At 26.7% G+C, this 19807-nt stretch overlaps 2 protein-coding genes across 2 annotated transcripts in view; both read right to left on the bottom strand.

The window, feature by feature from the left end:
* Positions 1 to 19807, bottom strand: part of LOC129966127 (sodium- and chloride-dependent glycine transporter 1-like) — a 175746-nt gene that overhangs the window by 142506 nt on the left and 13433 nt on the right. The gene's annotated exons all lie outside the window — the stretch shown is intronic.
* On the bottom strand, positions 929 to 10356 carry LOC129966126 (uncharacterized). Its single transcript, XM_056080510.1, has 2 exons — positions 10228 to 10356; positions 929 to 3826 (listed from the first exon to the last, which is right to left on the bottom strand). The coding sequence occupies exons 1-2, from the start codon at positions 10319 to 10321 to the stop codon at positions 1068 to 1070; spliced, it is 2853 nt and encodes a 950-aa protein (XP_055936485.1). The 5' UTR covers positions 10322 to 10356; the 3' UTR covers positions 929 to 1067.

The raw sequence follows: 19807 nt of genomic DNA, 5'->3' as shown, positions 1-19807 counted from the left end.
TCATCAAGAGTTTAAAATGTATCATTTTTTTACACTCAATCTAAAAAATAGATTTCCGGAAAAAAATGCATTTTTTTTAATGTAAGGAATGTAGCATTGTAGCAAGGGTTCTAATTTAATCTTACCTACTTGCTCGTCTTCCACAAAAGCAATCATTATTTTTATACAGCTCTTTAAACAAAAATGCTTTTGACACAGATTTGTTTAGAGATTTTTATATTTAGATACCCAGTAAAAGTGTTTCCCAGCAATAAGATGCTTACAGAGAAAAAGCAAACATTTAGGATGTGTTCAACAGCGTAAGATAGTATAGTTTGATTTGAATGAAAATCATACACAGAGTGAGTAAATCATTCGTAATATCTGTGCAACGACATTTTGTAAAGTTATTTGATTGAATAAAATTTATACTTGATTTACAGCTGATTTTTAAGTTAAATTTACTTATGAACGAAATCTTTTTAATGATTTTATAAGGATGTCCAGGAAACATTTCATTGCAAGAATAAGATTTTTAAAAAATATGATATTATGAGTGAAGCTATTTTTTTCTTTTTGACTTAAAATGCAAAAATTATTTATTTTAATGCCTGTTCTATTAAATTGTATATAAACTTATTATTTAAATTTTAAAGGACAGTAGTAAAAGAAGAAAGTTTAGAATTATATAATCTACTTATAATTATTAAAGAATTATCTGATTATTATTACAATACTTAAAAGCCATAATTTAAGATTCTGATAAAATCTACGAATAATCAAAAATTAGAAAAGCATGATTATTCTAAATATAAATGATCAATTACTAATTGAATTTTCTGAGTAAACAAATGCAAAACAAAAATGACCAAAGACAACTGTTCAAAGAGAGAGTTCATTTTTTTTTATTTCAGTACAATTCATTATTTTTATTTTGTACAGAGTTATTTCAAAACTTTCATTTATGTATCATATTGAAATTTTTTTTTCTTGTTTGAGCATACAAACAAATTTTTTCCCATTGCTAAACAACGATATTACAGCATGAAACTGCAATTTATTTTTTAAAAAATTCTTTAATGCATTTTTCATGCGAAGTTCCTTTTTACAGTTCTTCCAGGTCTAGGGTACGGTAGAAGATAAATTGAATTGCTTGTTGAAATTTCTTCATTTAGTTTCTTGACAAGACTGGGAACATCTTTCAATTTAAAAGACTCTCTTCCAGAATCGTCTTCCTGTAAAAATGTTCCTAAAACCTCGGAGCTCTCTTCATTCATAGAGTTTTCAGCTTGTGAGTGTGGCATCAAATATTCATTTACATTCCTTTTCAAAACTTTATCTCTCGTGGAACGCCCTGGTCTGGGATATGGCAAGATTGCACCTGATCTACCTGGTCGAGGGTAAGGCAAAATAACTTCTGATCGTCCTGGTCTTGGAAATGGCACTACTGTATTTGATCTGCCTGGTCTTGGAAAGGGTACAATTGAATCTGATCTGCCTGGTCTTGGATACGGTAGAACAGAATTTGATCTTCCTGGTCTTGGTAAGGGCAAGATAGTATTAGATCTTCCTGGTCTTGGCAAGGGCAAGATAGTATTAGATCTTCCTGGTCTTGGAAATGGCAAGATAGTATTTGATCTTCCTGGTCTTGGAAAGGGCAAGATAGTATTTGATCTTCCTGGTCTTGGAAAGGGCAAGATAGTATTTGATCTTCCTGGTCTTGGATACGGTAAAAGGAATTCGGGCTTGTCAGAGATAATGCTACGCTGAAATCTTAAATGGGGAACGGATAAATAATCAAAAGATACCTCTCTTTTTAATGCCATTTTCTTTTCTTTTGGACTTTCTAACTTTCCTTCATTGCTTAATTTTTTTGCATTTGAATAAGATGATGAATAGTCAACACTTTCATCGTTTTCTTTGGAAATTTTAAATAAATATGGATAATTTTTTGAATCTCCAGATAATACTTTTACTGGGGTTTCTTCTTGAGTCAAATCTCGTTTACCTGGCCGAGGATAGGGTATAACAAAACGTGAATTATCTTCATCAGCGTTAATTAGATTCTGCTCCTTATATGACTTTATATAACCTGGATCTAATATAATATCGTCTTCTAAAACTGATTCTAAAACAATTTGGTCATCGGAACCTTCTTCTGACCTTTTGATGTCAAAGGTAGAATCTAGATTTTCATTAAGATCATTAAATTGCTTTTCCATACCATTTTGATTAATATCTGAGCGTCCGGGGCGAGGATAAGGCAATAACCCATATTGAGCTGATTTTGTACCTTCCTTTCCCTTGTTAGCAACGATGGTCTGTGATGATCTTCCAGGCCGAATATTGGGCAAAATAAAAATATGTGATTGTTCATTTTCAGGTGTTTTTGCTTTCCCAGATGTTCGACCATATCTAATTTGTGGAATAAGGGACTCATTTGTTTGCCGTCTTACTTCAGAATCGGATGATTTCAAATCGTCTTCCTTTTTCTCTGCTGTTTGTAATTCCCGTCCAGGTCTTGGATAAGGAATAATTGCCCCATTTTCATCATTACGTTTTTTTGAAGATTTTAGAGATTCCAAATTATATTCCTCTTCGGAGTTTTCTTCAATTGCAATTCCGTCAGAATTTAAATCTAAATTTTCAGAATGTTCACTGGATTTACCAAACCTTGGAATCGGAATCAAAGAATCAGATCTGCCATATCGAGCCATTGGTATCAAAGTTTCTGATCGTCCATACCTAGCCATTGGAATCAACGTATCGGATCTTCCATATCGAGCCATTGGGATCAAAGAATCTGATCGTCCATACCTAGCCATTGGAATCAAAGTATCGGATCTTCCATATCTAGCCATTGGGATTAAAGAATCTGATCTCCCATATCGAATCATTGGGATCAAAGAATCTGATCTTCCATATCGAGTCATAGGTATCAAAGTGTCTAATCTCCCAAACCGAGCCATTGGAATCAAAGTATCAGATCTTCCATATCGAGCCATTGGGATCAAAGAATCTGATCGTCCATACCGAGCCATTGGGATTAAGGAATCTGATCTCCCATATCGAATCATTGGTATCAAGGAATCTGATCTTCCGTATCGAGCCATAGGTATCACAGTATCTGATCTTCCATATCGAGCCATTGGGATTAAGGAATCTGATCTCCCATATCGAATCATTGGTATCAAAGAATCTGATCTTCCATATCGAGCCATAGGAATCATAGAATCTGACCTACCAAATCGCAGCATGGGAATCATGGAATCTGACCTACCAAAACGCAGCATGGGAATCATAGATTCGGATCTTCCGTATCGGGGAATAGGTATTATATTGTCCTTTTTAATAATATGTAAGACGTCATTTTTCAAAATTTCTTCCTCGTTTCTGTCTTGAAGATTTAAAACATCATCTAATGAGAGGTTTGAATCCGAGTCTTCAGTTGATTCGATAGATTTGCCGAATCTTGGAATAGGAATCAAATCATTTGATCGTCCATAACGAAGCATTGGTATAGTTGTGTAGCTATTTCTTTTGCTTTCTTGTTTAGAGATATTTTCCAACTGAACAGTTTCGTCTGAATCTGAGATTTGCGTGGATGTGCGTCCAGGTCTTAAATGTGGAATAACGTACAAAGAATTCCTTTCTGATGGTGATTTCTGAACAGATTCCAAAAATACCTCCTCTTCAGATGATTCAACAGCTTCCGAGTTTTCGAATCGTGGTAAAGCTCTTGATTGTCGATATATCTTATCAGTTTTATAAGTTTCACCCTCAGAGTCGTTAGTGGTCAGATTCTCAGTTTGTTGCTGGTGGTGGATTTTTTCATCGTTTGATGATGCTAAAAATAATGAATGGAATTATTCATAGAATCGAAACATTAAAAATTAAATAATGTAATTGACAATATTATCATTAATTTTATGAACAATCTTGAACTTTAAATGAACTTAACTAAACATTTTCATAAAAAAAAATTTATAATTCTAATTTTCTAAGTATGCCAAAAAGAAAGATAACATATTATTATTTTATGATATTACTTCCTAAACAAAACTTTTAATTCTTTTTAAGTGTCATTCATTCCTTAGTTATTTAAAATTTATAGTTATATCTCAAAAGTTACTTATTTTCTAAAATACCTCTGTGCACGGAAAGGAAACATAATATCTTTCAATTCAAATTAATTAATTCCATTTAATTAAACAAATATTAGAATAATTTGTCTACCAAAAAAAAAGATCTTTCGATTCTTTTTGAAATGTTTCTATGTATAGATTTGAATACTTATCGACTTTTTTTTTAAGTTTCTTTGTAACTGCATAATAATAATTTACTGAAAGATTTATTATTAAAAATAACTTGTGCACAGTATTATAATTCAGAATTAAATATTTTTAAAGAAATTGAGTAGTATGAAAGTCATATGTGATATACCATTTTATCAAAGCAAAAAAACTTTACATATTATTTTAGCTAATGGATCAGTAACCAAAGAATTCTCTATCTATTTATGTATATAAGGAGAAGAACAATTTGTAAAATATTGAAGGAATAGCAGTTTTATCTTTCTTTTTTTCCCTCTATATTCAATTCAAATGTTTTTGAACTTTGATACCATTTGAATCGAAAAGTTTTCAGAACTAATCTTTTTAAAGATATATTTAAAGTAATTAAAAGAATTTAAATGCGCTGTTTCCGTAGTTACTTACCTATTGAAAAAAATTTTGTCAGTAATAACTGAAAGTGCATCAACTGACTTGTCTCATTTTAAATTAGCAAAAATTCAAGAATAGTCATCCTTTTTAAATTTTGATGTTATTCTTTTCTTCTTCCTTTTTATTGTGCCCTGCCTATCAGTCTTTATAATCAGTTTTGGGAATTTTTTGAAAATCGCCTAGTTTAAGATTAGTTAAATAATCACAAATTGACTACTCTGACCCTCACGAGGTACACGAAGGTTAGTTAAGAAAATTGCACATTCAAGGAATGTTACAATGATGTTGGCAAAACTGATTTGAAAACATCATCAATGAAGAGAAATATTATAAAGCAACAAAATTCAATTTTTTGCCCATTTCTAAAGTTATTGTTTTCTTATATTTGCTCATCTCAGAATTTCGAGTTAAACCTCCTGACTTATAATTAGGGTTGGTCGGATGTGTTTATATTCATTAATAATTGTTATATAGACAACCTTACTTCTTTCATTTTTGTTCAAATGATGGATTCGATTCTTTGGAGATATTCTGCTTTAATTCACTACACATCATTTTAATTCAGTCAGCATTGGAAAATTCTCAAAATATTTCTTATAATAAAATTCACAGCTTAGTAAAACCTCGAGGGTTATTTGATAGATGAAATTTCAGATTCCATTGATCTAAAAACATTTATTGAATGATATTGCCCAAACCTTTAACATCGCCGACACTTACAAGTAATAAAGGAGCCTTTGGCTTGGAACTTGCCTGTTACAATCTTTTGCAAATTCAATAGAATTTTTCAGTTTAATATTATAATATTAAATTCTTTTGATACCATAATTTCAGTTGAGGCATTTATATGACTATAGCAACTAAATAAAACGATATCATAGAAGAAATCTGCTCTCAATATCATATACTTGTAACAATATTGCAAATATGTGTTCCTATATTGCAGCATCATTACCTGGGTAAAAATGATTAATAAAAAATATTTTCTCTAACTATAATGGATGAAATCAACAGATTAATTATCTGGATGAAATGAAACGATATCACCTAAGAAATCTGCTCTCAATAATCAACATTTGTAGTAATATTGCAAATATGTGTTCTTAAATGGCAACATTATCTGGGTAAAAATGATTCATTAAAAAAAAATTATGTTCTTGACATTTAATGGATGAAATAACTAATTAATTACCTGTATGAAATGAATGATTTTAAAGATAAGTATTAATACTTTATTTATTATTATTTTATTTTATACTACTAAAAAAATTATAATTCTCAGATGAGAATTAATATGGATATCTTATATGATGAATTTTTGCAGCAATAAAAGAAGATATAAAAAAGAATGAATCTAAAATATCTTTGTAAAATGAATTAATTATATTGCTTAATTGACAATAAATGATTCATTATAATTTCATTATTTTATGTTCATAATTAAAGCGTCGACTATTTTCTCAGAAACCCAAATTTGAAAAGATGAAAAGAAAAAAGATTATTTCTCGAAGAAGAAATATGCAATAAGCATATGCAATAAGAATGCAATATGATACTTTTTATTTTTTGAATTAATGGTGATAAATAAAAAAAATGGAAATCCATATCATTATCTTTCCAGGTTACAAAGAATGTATTAAATAATGCATATAGAGTGAAATTATTGTTTAATGAAAATTGATACGTAATTATCAAAAAAAGATAGCAAATTTTTTAATTTATAAAATATATATATGCACAGTTTCCTAAATTACGTTATTTTTCTTAAAGATATATTTAAGAATTGAGTACGAAACTTTGATTGTAGTATTTCATAAATAGGGGATTCTTTAATTTAATGAAATTCAAGAACTTTTCTGCATAAAAAATGAGAATTAATATTTTGATTTTTTTTATATTTTGAAAAAAACGTTTCTGTTTTAGAATACAACTTAAATTTTGTTTAAAATATTTTATTCAATATTTAAATAATAGAAACATTGAGAAAATGAGCTCTTAAATTCTTTATGGAAATGCAAATTAAAAACAAACTAATATTTTCAAATAAATGCACCTCTGATCACATTCGAATATATTTGAAAGATTTTACCATTTTGATATTTAAAAATTAAAAATACTTTAAAACTTTCATTAAAATTAGGAAATATACATGTAAAACATTTAAATTTTCCATAGGATTTATTTGAAAGCCACTAGAAAGCTAGAAAGATTTTTAAATAATTTTTAAACATCGTTTTTAATTAAAATTAAACAAAAATATATCGAATTCTGTAATAATGAAATTTTATTGATAAAAGTTATAAAAACAGAAAAGAATTTTAAATTTCAAAATATATAATTAATTGTACTTAATGTAACTTTTTCTTACTTTTAAATTATCTGTGCTCTATTTCTGAAGAAATAATTAACAGCCATAATTGTCAAAATTTTAAATTGTTCAAAATAAAAATACATGTGAAAGCTTTTGTCTAGTTTTATTATATTTTTACCTTCCGAAGTTGGTTATCTGTGGTTACGCCCTGTTACAGAAATTTATAATAGACCATTGATTTTTACATTCTAATTTAGCTAAGACACGCCTTTTAGTTAGGAAATAATTAAGCTTATTAATTTTACTTTGAAGTCATTAAAATAATTGCCAAAAGTTTTTTTTTATAGTATCAAAACCCTCTTTTCATGAATTTCATTATTTACCATATTGAAAAGATCACAAATAAGAGATTTACTATTTCGTTGGAATATGTTAAAATTCCAGAATATTTTATATTTTATTTTAGTTAAGTTGGTAAGAAGGAACTGAATTTTATAAAACATATATAAACAAATTTAGTAGTTTTATGATAAATTGATATTTGGTTTTCAATATACTAATTTTTAAAAAAAGTTTATTTTTTTTAGAATAAATTTTTATTGATCAATAATTTAGTTTATCTTTTACTCATCAAGCTATTAATTGTTTATGAATATAAAAATATTATTACGACACAAACGAACAAAAAATTTGTGAAATATTTAAAAAGTTTTGTTATCTGTATAAAAGACCTTTAAAAATTTTAACACTTTATTACAAAAGATTAACCATCTTAAATGATGAAATAGTTTTAAATTACTAGTTTTTCTAATTATTTCTATCCTACCAATACTGAAAATATCAATTTTGTTTTCATTTGCTTTTTCTTGTTTTTGTTAAAAAGTTTAGAAGTCAGGAACATATTTTCTTTATTCTCTTGCATCGTAGTTATTTGATCATTTTAATATGTATTTTCAACCTACATTTTATTGCTTCACTGAATTTGAAAAGAGAATGATAATGAGTACATTTATTGAAAATATCGGTTTCTTTTTTACTCATTTTTTTATTATAATAAAAATCTCATTTTCTCCAAATTTAAAATCATCAAATGTTTGATTTAAAAAAGGTCAAATAATTATTTCGTTACAAGAATTCTATTTTAGATAGTATCTCAAAAATTATGAATAATAACAAACCTTTTTATTTTGAAATCACAATATGTGTGGGATTATCAGACCGAACGAAATTATAATAACAAAGATATATTATAAAGAAATTATAATATATCTCAACGCAATTATAATAAAGAAGTAGAGAAATGATAATCAAATTTCAAATACCATTAAATTTAGTTCAATATAGCGACGTTTTTAACGTTGTATGATTTTAAAAGTAGTTAAAATAAAGTATTTGAAATGTAGAGTATACAAAAGGTTTAACTAACATGTTTTTCAAGAATTGGATAAACAACCTTTACATTTTTGATTTTTAATATTTCATACAATGTTTGTTAAAAATAGAAATCTTTCTCCGTAGGAGAAAACTTAGTAACAATTTCAAAAAAGTGTATTCAAAATTAATGAATGTGCAATTCACAAATATTTTTAATGATTAGAAATAAATTGTTTTTAGGATTTTTTTACTATTCAATTATTTATAGGGGATCTTATTACATACACGATTTAATTATCCTGACTTTTAAGTTCAGATCATGATTATAATTATTTTTTATTTGTCTTTTTGACTCTATTAATTTAATTGTTGTTTTGTTTTTTGTTATCATTTTTTTGAACTATCAGTGTTTACCAGGTGATCTTTTTTCGCTGGCTTGAATATTTTAAACAAAAATTAATAAGTACTTTAGAAAAGTTAATTAACATTTTCATAATAATTAATTGCATTTATTTCATATAAAATGAGTTGCAAGTTATACGCAATATTATATTTCATTTATTTTTTTTTTCTTCTTATTTTTTTTTCCATTTCAGTTCACGACAATTTTTAATACCATAAAAAATAAATTTCAAAAAAGTGTTCCAGTTGAGTGTAGATGCTTTTTATTAATAATTTAGTATAAAAGTTTTATTTGTTTTAAAGAGAAAATTTTGGAAGTTGGAAAAGACAAAATATTTTGTTAATATAATATTACAGACAATGAGAAATTTAGTCATCGTTTAAGGGCATAATTTAATTTTAAGCTTGAATTTTTTATTTCGCCTGTAAATTAAAATCTAAAATATTTTTAAAAAGACCAAAACGGAGAAAACGTTGATATTAATGTTTTTCTGCTAAAAATTAATTGTCAAATTAAAATATTAATCAATGAATATTCACAATTATTGGATATGATATGATGCAATAACATTCCTTTTCGATGTTGTTGGTTAAAATTAAGGTAGCAATTTTCACAACATTAAGATGAAATCAAATGAAGATGGTGACAATTAAACTAGCAATCCTTTACAAATTTCCATGGTATAAAGTAGGAAAAGGTTTGAGGTTTTAAAAATTTCAGATGTCAGTGGAAGTGAAGTTTGTGAAACTTACAGAAAGGAGACTTTCAACCCTTGACAATTTTTGGTGAACTTTGATATTGGAAACATTTATAGAAAAAAATAGTACAATTTGCTGAATAATGTTTGAGATTGAATTAAAAAATTTTCCTCTATAATTATGAATCTTTTCATCTGATTTCACAAATACCGGTTTGATATTAATTTAAGCAATAATTAATTTTAGTTGTTTTAAATATTGCATAAAAAGCAAAATAAAAACAAAATTGAAACTTAGAAAAAGATCTTAAAAGATGTGGCTGATGATTATGGTTTTCTGAATTGAAATGATTTTTAACTTCAAATATGGATTTCTGTATTTTGTAATCTCTTTTGATATTTTTAATATTCAAAGATTTTAAAAAATGTTGCTGTTTCGAAATAATTTTTGAGCAATTTTTTCCTTTAGTCACAATTTGATTTTAAAAAAACCTGAATTGATATTATTTTAGGTTTCACTATTATTCTGTTCCTCTTAAATCATTTAAATTTTGAAGGATATGCTGATTTAAACTTTTTTTTAAATTAATAAACATGTGGTTTTTAATAGATTTCGAGAAGTTTTGACTTGCTATAAATTTAAATGCTACTTTTAAATTATACGTTTAAACATAATATTACTAAGCAAAAATATACAATTATATAAATTTTCTGTAAAAGATTAAATGAAATATCTTACCTGCAACTCTTCCGAGACACATCAGGTAAACGAGGACCAGAAACATCATCCTTCTGGAACGGCTCGAAGCCGTCGTTGGTGACCGAGGTATCATCTCTACGACCCAAACTGAGACCGAAGTAGCTTCGAACTCAGCTCAGCAGTGAACTGACGCCCCATTGTTGAAACGCCACTTTTATAGGGAATTCATAGAACTAATTGATATATTGCTATGATCAGAACTGAATACTTAAACAATGCAAGCCGGTATAACGCTAAGGTAGTTCATCTATGTTAGATGCCTTCTTGGTAAGTATGTGGTTTAGATGTAATGATTATTAATTTGTGTTTGTGGGTGTTATGGATTGGCCAGGAGCTATTTTTACTCATTCTCGCTAAGGTGAAGAATTGAGTACATCAATAATTACTTATAAAGAAACCAATAGATGTCTATTAATGGGCTAAAAATGTAATAACGGATGCTTCACTGAGCTATGCAGGAAATTAATCTGGTAGCTACATTGATACGATGAAGCGTAAAGGATCGTAAAATGTCATTAGTTTTGAACGAAAAAAAGAGGGTGAATCAGTTAAGATAAGACTATATAAGCCTAAAAGAATTTTTCTTATTTATTTATTTTTTTTTCCTAGAGAAGCACAAAGTAGCAACAATGCAACTTAGAATCTTTTAGATTTTACATTTGAAGACTCTTCACAAGCGTGAACGACATAAAAAGTCATATATTTAAAAAATAGTTTGTTGAAAGATAGATTTGAAAAAGATAGTTAATAATTAAATTTAATTTATAGGAAAATTTATATTTTAAAAATGTTTATGAAATGCAAGGGATAAAATGTTCATTTGAAAACAAGGAAAAAATCAATGAATTAATTGCTTTTCAGGTTTACCTGGGGTAAAAAGGTAAGCAAATATATCATATGTTATTCTCTTTTAATATTATCTAAATTACATTTCATGGATGTTTTCAAAATGTAGAAAACTAAAGTTTCATTTGAGTCTATAAATGCTGAATGGAAATTGTTTAAAAATAAACGTAAAAAAACAATTTGTTAATCAATTAATTTTTTATTGATTTTTTTTTTCATTTTCAAAACGTTTGAAATTACATTCTACAAAAATATGAAGAAATCTTAGGCAATTAGATGCTATTTTTATTTTAGATAGATGTATCAAATTGAATTACTTTTAAGAACCTTTTATTTGTCTTTTTTTCGTGTTTACTCGCCTTTTTTTCGTAATTTTTTCAATTTCAAGATTCCATACTATTTATTATAATAAATTATAAACTAAAGTTGACAGTATTGAAAATAAAAAATATCTGCTTTTTAGTATATTAGTAAAAATGTTTCTTTCAAAAACTGATCTGATTGAATTTACTATTTAAACGCTTTTGTCTTAATACTTGCATCAAAATCAACTTAAGCAATTTTAATAAATATGTGCATGTTAAGATACCACTTACGAAATTTAAATGGAACTTTTTTTCTATTTCATTTTCAATTTTAAGAGAATATTAAATTTTTAGAGAGGAAGGAAATGTTAACTTGCAAATTTGTAAACTTAATTCAAGCATAATTAAATTACAGTTCATCAAATTTTACTTTGATATGATATTATTATCATAATATATGTATATATATATTATTATTATTAATATTATAAAGTTATTTATGTTAATGTTAAAAGTTAAATTATGCAACACAGTTATTAAATTTTTCTCACTGTTTACGCAGCCAAGTAAAGAGAAATCTTTTATTATTCAATTTTGCGAATGAAACATCATAACACTTTTCATAAGAATTTTTTGAGATAACCCTTAGAAAATATGAGTAAAAAATTAATATTGGTTTCAAAATTGGAAATCTTTCTTTTTCTTTTTTAAAACCTTTCTAAATCAAACTGCGTTATTTTGAGACTCAACTGAAAAAAATACATGAATTTTGTTTTATAAAAACAGATCATACCAATGATTATTTTGGATAAATAAAGTTTTTATTTCTCCCCATTTTTAAAAAATAAACTTAATACATTTATTTTTTTTCTCTCTATAATATCACTTTTTTTAAAAGCTAAACAAAATCATTACATAAGATGCTTTTAACTGTGGTTTAAAAAATCATCTAATCATTTATGTCAATGCTGAAACATTTATTGGCAGTAAAGGGTGATATAAAAACAGTTTTTTTAGGCAATTGTAGCTACAGTTCATAAAACCAATTTATTACACAATCTAAAAGACATGGAAAGAAAAAGGAAAAGTTACTAATAAAAGAAATTTCTGACATCGAAAAGCAAATCAGAAAATTAATAACTACAATGAACGCACAAAAAATGGATTTTGCATTAATGAATTACAAAATAAAATAAATCCACATGAATGCAAAAATAAACAACGTGTAGCACGAAATTCATAGAAAATATTTATTATTAAATAAACATTAGGATTAAATTTGCAATGCTCTAGTCGTTTCTTCAGTTATAAGATATTGCATTGGAAACTTTTTTTGCAAAAATCATCTGTTATGCTTTCTGTAGTCGGTTCATAAAATCTGGATATGTTCCGATAATTAATTTTAACTGCAAATGTTTAAAAAAAGAGTAATTTATTTAGGATTTCCGTGCATATGAGTATATTGAAATTATGAGTAGAATTTATATTTGTTTTAAATAAAATGCCTACAAATACTAGATTTAATTTTGCTTTAGAAATTAATAAAAAAAAGGAATACTAAAAAATATAAGTTGTAGTGTAACCTCTTATAATTAAATCTTACAAATATTACATATTTTAGCATTAATATTCCATTAAAGTAAATAAATTAAAAATCACATTCTGTATTTACATTTTAATAAAATGCAAAAATAGGTTTTGAATTGGAATTCTATATTCGAGAAAAATAAATATTATGATTTTGCCTACAATTCCAGCATGAAATGTTGTGAAATATTCAGTTTGATGAAAATAACTAGTAATAGTAGACTTTTAATTACACTTAAGCAAAATGTATTCAAAAAGGTTTAGATTTCAATACAGAAGATGCATGTAACTTTATAAAATATTTTTAAAGCGTTTATCTCAAAATTTTCATACATGAGAATAAAAGATAGATTTTAATGAACGCAAGCAATTTTTCAAGTGATAATGTAGCAAAATTTTGTTGTTTTGAAAAGTTGAGAATTTTGAACGGTAATAACATTTTAATAGATCTTTTTTTAAAGTAAAAAAAAAATCAAATGCTTCTTTTAAACCGAAAACAGAAAACAAACGTTTAATTATCAGCTCTCTCAGAGTATAAAATATATAAATCATGATTAGTAAAAATGTACATTTTTTGAATATTAAATACACAAAATATACAAAAAAAAGCAATTTTCCCAAAAAATGACTGTGGCAACAAATCCTTTAAGATACGTTTCTCCAAATAAATTGTCATGAAAATATGTAAAGAAAGCGAAGAAAAGAAAAAAGATATGTTAAATTAATTTTTATGTCAAAATGTAGAAAGATCCAATTCTTCGAAACCAATTTAACACGCATCCCTGCAGCAAATCGATAAGCACCTGAAAATAACAGGATAGATACATGTTTTGATCTTGCTAATTTAAAATATCAAAGTATTTTGGACCGATAATATTCTATTCAATGAATGAAATTTAAGGTGAAACAAGACTAAAGCAAATAAAAATGGTTGGAGCCCCAAGTAATAAACTCCTGTCTATGAAGAATTTGTTTATGTCTTTCCTTTGTAAATTTTTTTTTTCGAAAAATAAGTATTTCTAAAATATATTATTTCATGATATAATTTGCAATTTTCTTTTGAATTGGAAAACGCAGAAAAAAGACGAATGAAAATGGCAAAAAGAACTTCACAGAATGACAAAAGAATAAATAAGTTTTAAAATGAAGACAAGTTTATTATTTATGCGTCTAGACTTAATAAATGAAAGTTCTCGACATTTGGCATTATCAAAAATTAAATATTTTTAAAAAGTGTTAACAATAACTTCAGTATCTTGCTTCGAATATTACAAATTTTCTTTCATTGAAGGATAGCAAACATTTTACATTCATTTTAACTTTGTAAATGATATAATTTCCATATTTATGAATGAAAAACGTAAACATAGAGGATGTCTGTCGAATAAAGATAAAATAGTATAGAGGGGAAAAAAATAACCGACTGAAAATAAATATAAATCTTTCATTCATTTCGGAATACTAATTTCTAGAACAAAATATTATTTTTAATCATTTGTTTTTAGTAATTTTAATAGTTTAGTGGAAAAGTTAGTTTGTTTCAGAAAGTTCAGTTTAGAAATAAAATTTTGTCAATTGTCAAAAAAGTACGATTAAATTAATTGATTTATCATATTAATGATTTAAAAATTAATATATAACGAACATTTATTTAAACCTGTCTGACATAAATAAACAGGTTCCCATATAATAAAGTCTATGTAATACTACCTAAAGTAAACAAATTATTTTTAGAAGAATTTTTCTGTTCTATAATTCGATACATTCAAGAATTAGTTTTTGTCTGATATTTGCCATCTACATGTTAACTTGAGAAATAAATGTATTTATAATAAAACAAAAGCATAAACAATGAGTTAGAGAAGCTTAGAATGCTATTATGAATTTCGTATGAAGAAAAAAAAAATCTTGCATCTCAATCAAATCAAATATCAAACACAAAGGAACAGAGTGTATATTATTGTTCAACAAATAGGATTTTTTTAAAAAAAATCAGCCTCGTGTCTGCTACGTCTATTTGCGCGATTTAGAACATGATAGCTCAGAAACGCAGCAAGCTAGATGCATGAATTTTATAAAGAAATTTTAAAATCAAAATTACCCACTGTCAAATTTTTGATCAAAAGAAAGAATTTATATTTCAAAATGCATATTTAATTATCTTCATTAAACGACATACATTATATAAAACCATAACGTTTTATATTATGCTAGTATACAAAAAAATTGAGAGGAGAACGTACCAGCTGATGCATTTTATTTTATCTTATGGTTCAGTTTTTATTCTTATCTAGAGGAAATGCCATTATAATGTAAATCCAAATTTATTCGCAAGCTGCATTTTTTTTTCCAATTACAGGCGTTTTTGTAAATTATAACACTAGTGAATGATTTCATATAATTCTTGAATTACCTTTCAACAATATTTCATTAAAACGAAACTGACAAAATGCTGGTAATGTAAAACATTTTCTTCGATATTCCTTTCTCTAATCCAGTAATAAGCAAATTACTTCCCACTTAGATGTTAGCTCGTCCACCATAAGTTTTAAAATAACTGTATTGCTACAAACCTATAATATGTTTATTTCCGCAGTAAAGTCTCATTGTAAAGAAGGGAGATTTTACAGATATTTTAATGGATGATGAATGGATTCTAGATTAATAACTTCCAAACTTTTGGTACATTCAGAGAAAAAAAATGGAGTTTCTCGAAAATTATGATGTTATCTCTATTAGAACCTGATAATATCTATGTTATCTCTGTTAGGACCTGATGATATCTGTTATGTTATCTCTGTTAGGACCTGATGATATCTGTTATGTTATCTCGGTTAGGACCTGATGATATATATTATGTTATCTCTGTTAGGACTTGAAATCTCTTTTACCCTCATTTGTGAATACCCTCATTTTGTGTATTTTTTTTTTAATTTCTAAACTTAAAATTAGTTATGGAGATTTAAAAGTGTACTATGACCTTTGACCACCATGACGCCTTTTCCCTTTGACTACATCTGAAGTATGATACTTCATATTTATAGGAAGCTGGGAATCATTTTTAATTTAGATCACTTTCTCAGATTGTTAATGGTATTAGAAAATGAGGATTTTGAATAGTTAATGCATAATGTAGACATCTATTACTTTCATTTTGGGCAAATTTTTATTTTTCTATTCCAAATGAAAAATGAGTTATAGTGATTTAAATGTGAACCATGACTTTTGACCACCATGGCGTCCTTTTCCTCTGACTATATCAGAAGTATAATACTTCATATTTGGAAATAATATTAGTTTATGCATACTATAGACATTTAATACCCTCATTTTGAGCAAATTCTGATTTTTTTATTCCAAACCAAAAATGAATTATAGCGATTTATGTATGAAAGAGTACAATGACCTTTGACTATCATGACTTCTTTGACCCTATCGGAAGTACAATATTTCATATTTAGAGGAAGCTAGGAATCAATTTTTATCTTAGATCATTTCCTCAGATTGTTAACGGTATCAGAAAATGAGAGTATATCATTTGTATGTGACTTTTTCGTACTGCGGTCTATCGTCTTTTATATATTTTCATTCTAAGCATAAAAACATTTTAATAGTGGGTAGATATAACCCGAAATAAATTTCCCCTTTTCATTTCTCTATCTGTTCGAAAGTTTACTTTTGAAAGAAGATTAATTAAAATATTTCTAAACTTACTTTAATATACAGTTTGATATACGATATTTAACAATCACTTAATTCTAAAGGATCTAACCTTTACATTATTTTTCGTCCACGCTTTTCCATTTTCAGACTACTTTTTGATCTTTAATTTACTTCACCGAATTATTTTTTTCAGTCAGTAAGCATTTTATCGATCATATCCTACCAGACCCTGAAAATCTGATCCATCATTCCAACCACGAAATTCACGTAATTATTTTTGTTAGTGAGACGGCAAAAAGAATGACGTGATTATCATGATATTTTATCTTCACAACAATCATTGAATGCATCCGCCAGACAGGAGTTATTTGGCCCATTCAAAACTTATTACAACCAGATAATTTTAAAAAATTATGTTAACTTCAAGTACTGTATATAAATCTATTACAGTATATGATACTTTTAAATCTGGATATTAAAATCTGACTTCAAATAATATCATAGAAGGGTTCAATTTTATAGGTTTTGTTTTCCTTAATAATATTTTTAGTAATGACGAGTTTATGCTTCCATTTGTAATATGGAGACGGATAATTCGTCCCTATTTTATCCATGATGCAGCCATTGTAGGTTCGGCAATACATATTCTAACTCAAACTCTTGCCAATCTAAATATACTATAGACGTCCTTAGGGATATACCATGAAAATTAGAGGCGTTTCCCTATGATTTAGCGAATAATAGGAGCAACTAATGGAAAACCAAAAGTTAATTAAAAGAAAGCAACGGCAGTCATGAAAACTTCTCCTTACAGGCATTGAAATCAAAAACTGGTCTTATAACCAAAAGTTAAGGAGAAAAAAGGCTCAAAAGGAACTCTACTGTTTTAGCAAAAAGAGATACAGAAAAAATAAATTATGAATGCAATGGGTGTTCTTTTTTCAATTATAAAGAATTTTATCAATTGTAACTTAAGCATAATGGAGATACTTTTAAAGGAACGAGCCTTTTCAAAAACTACGAACTCATGTAACTAACTTGTTTTTATGCATAAAAATTTGAGATTTAATAAGAAAAATAATTATCTGATCATTTTATTCGAATAAAGTTAATTTTCTCATTATTTTTTGCTTTTTTTAATAAGTACAAGTCAAAGGTACAGTACTCGGTCAAAGGTGCGACACTATGTTGTACTGTTGACCGCCATATAAAATTATTATTCTTTTTAAAGTTTCAGTTTTTTTTTTAAATTTTTTTTTTAAATATGCAACAAATGCAAAACTAAGTTGCTTAAAATAAATATCTGGAACACAACTGTGAATTTACATATGAAACCAACAAAAGATTTATATTAAATATTGATCAACTATATAACACTTCTTCTATTATAATAGTGCTTGCATACTTCACCACATCTATAATATTTCTTCCCTGCAACATTAGTATCATCGTAGGAAAGATAAATTTACAGATATTCTTAATCCCCGAACTCGGTAACAATCTGGCGACAAATATGAAGATTCCAGAAAATACAGGAATTTTGGAAGCACATTATTAAAAGAGAGATTCGGGATCTTGACAGAAAATTCCATTTTTTGTCGTGGAGATGCTTACACGAGCATTAATTTTCTTTTTGGAGTGTTGGTTTTAATGAGAGCTCTCTAGTTGTGTTACGCTGAGCACTGTTGTGCTGTTATTTAATTAGCGTTTGAATGTCTACCATTGTATTGCTACCACTTACAAATGCTGTTCTTTGCTTACATCTTGTCTGTTTTTCTGTCATCATCACTCCGTGCTCTGCAGGGTTAAGGAAATAAAGCAACATCTACTTAACCCAGTGTCACTTACTCACCGGATGATTTCTATCACAATGCCATCTGTTTTATCTAATAATATAATAAAATAATTTTGCTCCTTTGCTCTTTCATCTTAAGTGAAAAGCTGTCGAAAAATGCGTTGATTCAAAAATGTATTACAAGACGTTATCATACCCTTCTGATATACTTTTACATCAGTATTCGAATAACTTGGCTGATTTGTTATGAGATATTAAATATGAATCTCAACATATTAAATACAACTCTCACATTTATTATTAATCGGTGTTTATTAAAATATTTAATTTGCAATCATATCATAAAAAGTATGTGTAATGTGGATAAGAATTAGATAACATTTTAAAAGAAAATTTAAAAAAAAATTATTTAAAAATAAATTCAAATTGCAGAACCTGAAATGTTTCTATATCAAGACATATTTTATGTTTAAGCCAAATAGATTTTAGAAGTTTAAAATAATATTGGATATCTACAAAGTGTAAAATACAGAAAAAATCATGTGGTTAATGCTTTAAATTTAATTTGTAAAAGGGCTTAAAATAACAACAAAATTAAATCTAACAATTTGGAGAAATAAAATCAGGAAATTCGATCAAAGAACGTTAAAATGAAATTATGCAAAGCATCTATTTTTTTTTATTTGGTTGCTACTCTAATTCTTAAATATGATGGAAATCAAATAAATATTTTTGCATGGACTTTAAAGTGAATTTTGATAATAAAACCCAGCATGAAGTCTATGTATTTATTTCATGAATTTATTTCCTCGGCAATTTGATTCATTGCCATTTGTCAGTTTACACAAAGAAAAAAGAACAAGGAAAGGAGAAAAAATTAACTATTTCCATTTATTAAAAAATATTTTCATATTCTGTAAAGTATTCTTTGCATTTGTGACATTCTATTATTCTTGCATTAGAATAAATAAAAGACATTTATTAATTTATTTTTTATTAACAGCTTAATAATTTTTGTATGTTTGGCCAAAATTACTTTTAAAGTCAGAAGGTGCAAAATTGCAAAATGCTGTTGTCGGGGGGAAAAAAGAAATTCTGAAACAAAACAACTGAATGCATTTTAAGCATAGTAATATTTCGAAATCTGATTTTATTTAGATAAAAATCAGAAGCAATCCCTTTAGAATATCCAAGGCTAATTTCAAACAGAAAATCAAATTGTACATAGAAAGTGAAATAATTTTCAAATGTTAACAATAAAAAAACTACTAATTATAAGTATATGAATCAAACATTTTAGGAATTTTACTATTATTTTATTAGTTATTGCAAAGTAATAAGTAAGTTGAAAATACAATTTTGT

Source organism: Argiope bruennichi, chromosome 4, assembly GCF_947563725.1.
Source record: "Argiope bruennichi chromosome 4, qqArgBrue1.1, whole genome shotgun sequence".
In the NCBI taxonomy this organism is placed as follows: Eukaryota; Metazoa; Arthropoda; class Arachnida; order Araneae; family Araneidae; genus Argiope; species Argiope bruennichi.
This window is presented reverse-complemented; position numbering and strand designations above follow the sequence as displayed.

Bases quoted from the DNA above. Each gene is read 5' to 3' on its own strand.
- LOC129966126 (XM_056080510.1), bottom strand. From the start codon at position 10,321: ATGATACCTCGGTCACCAACGACGGCTTCGAGCCGTTCCAGAAGGATG. The intron at 3,827-10,227 runs GTAAGATATTTC...CATTATTTTTAG, and splicing joins GTGTCTCGGAAGAGTTGCAG to CATCATCAAACGATGAAAAA.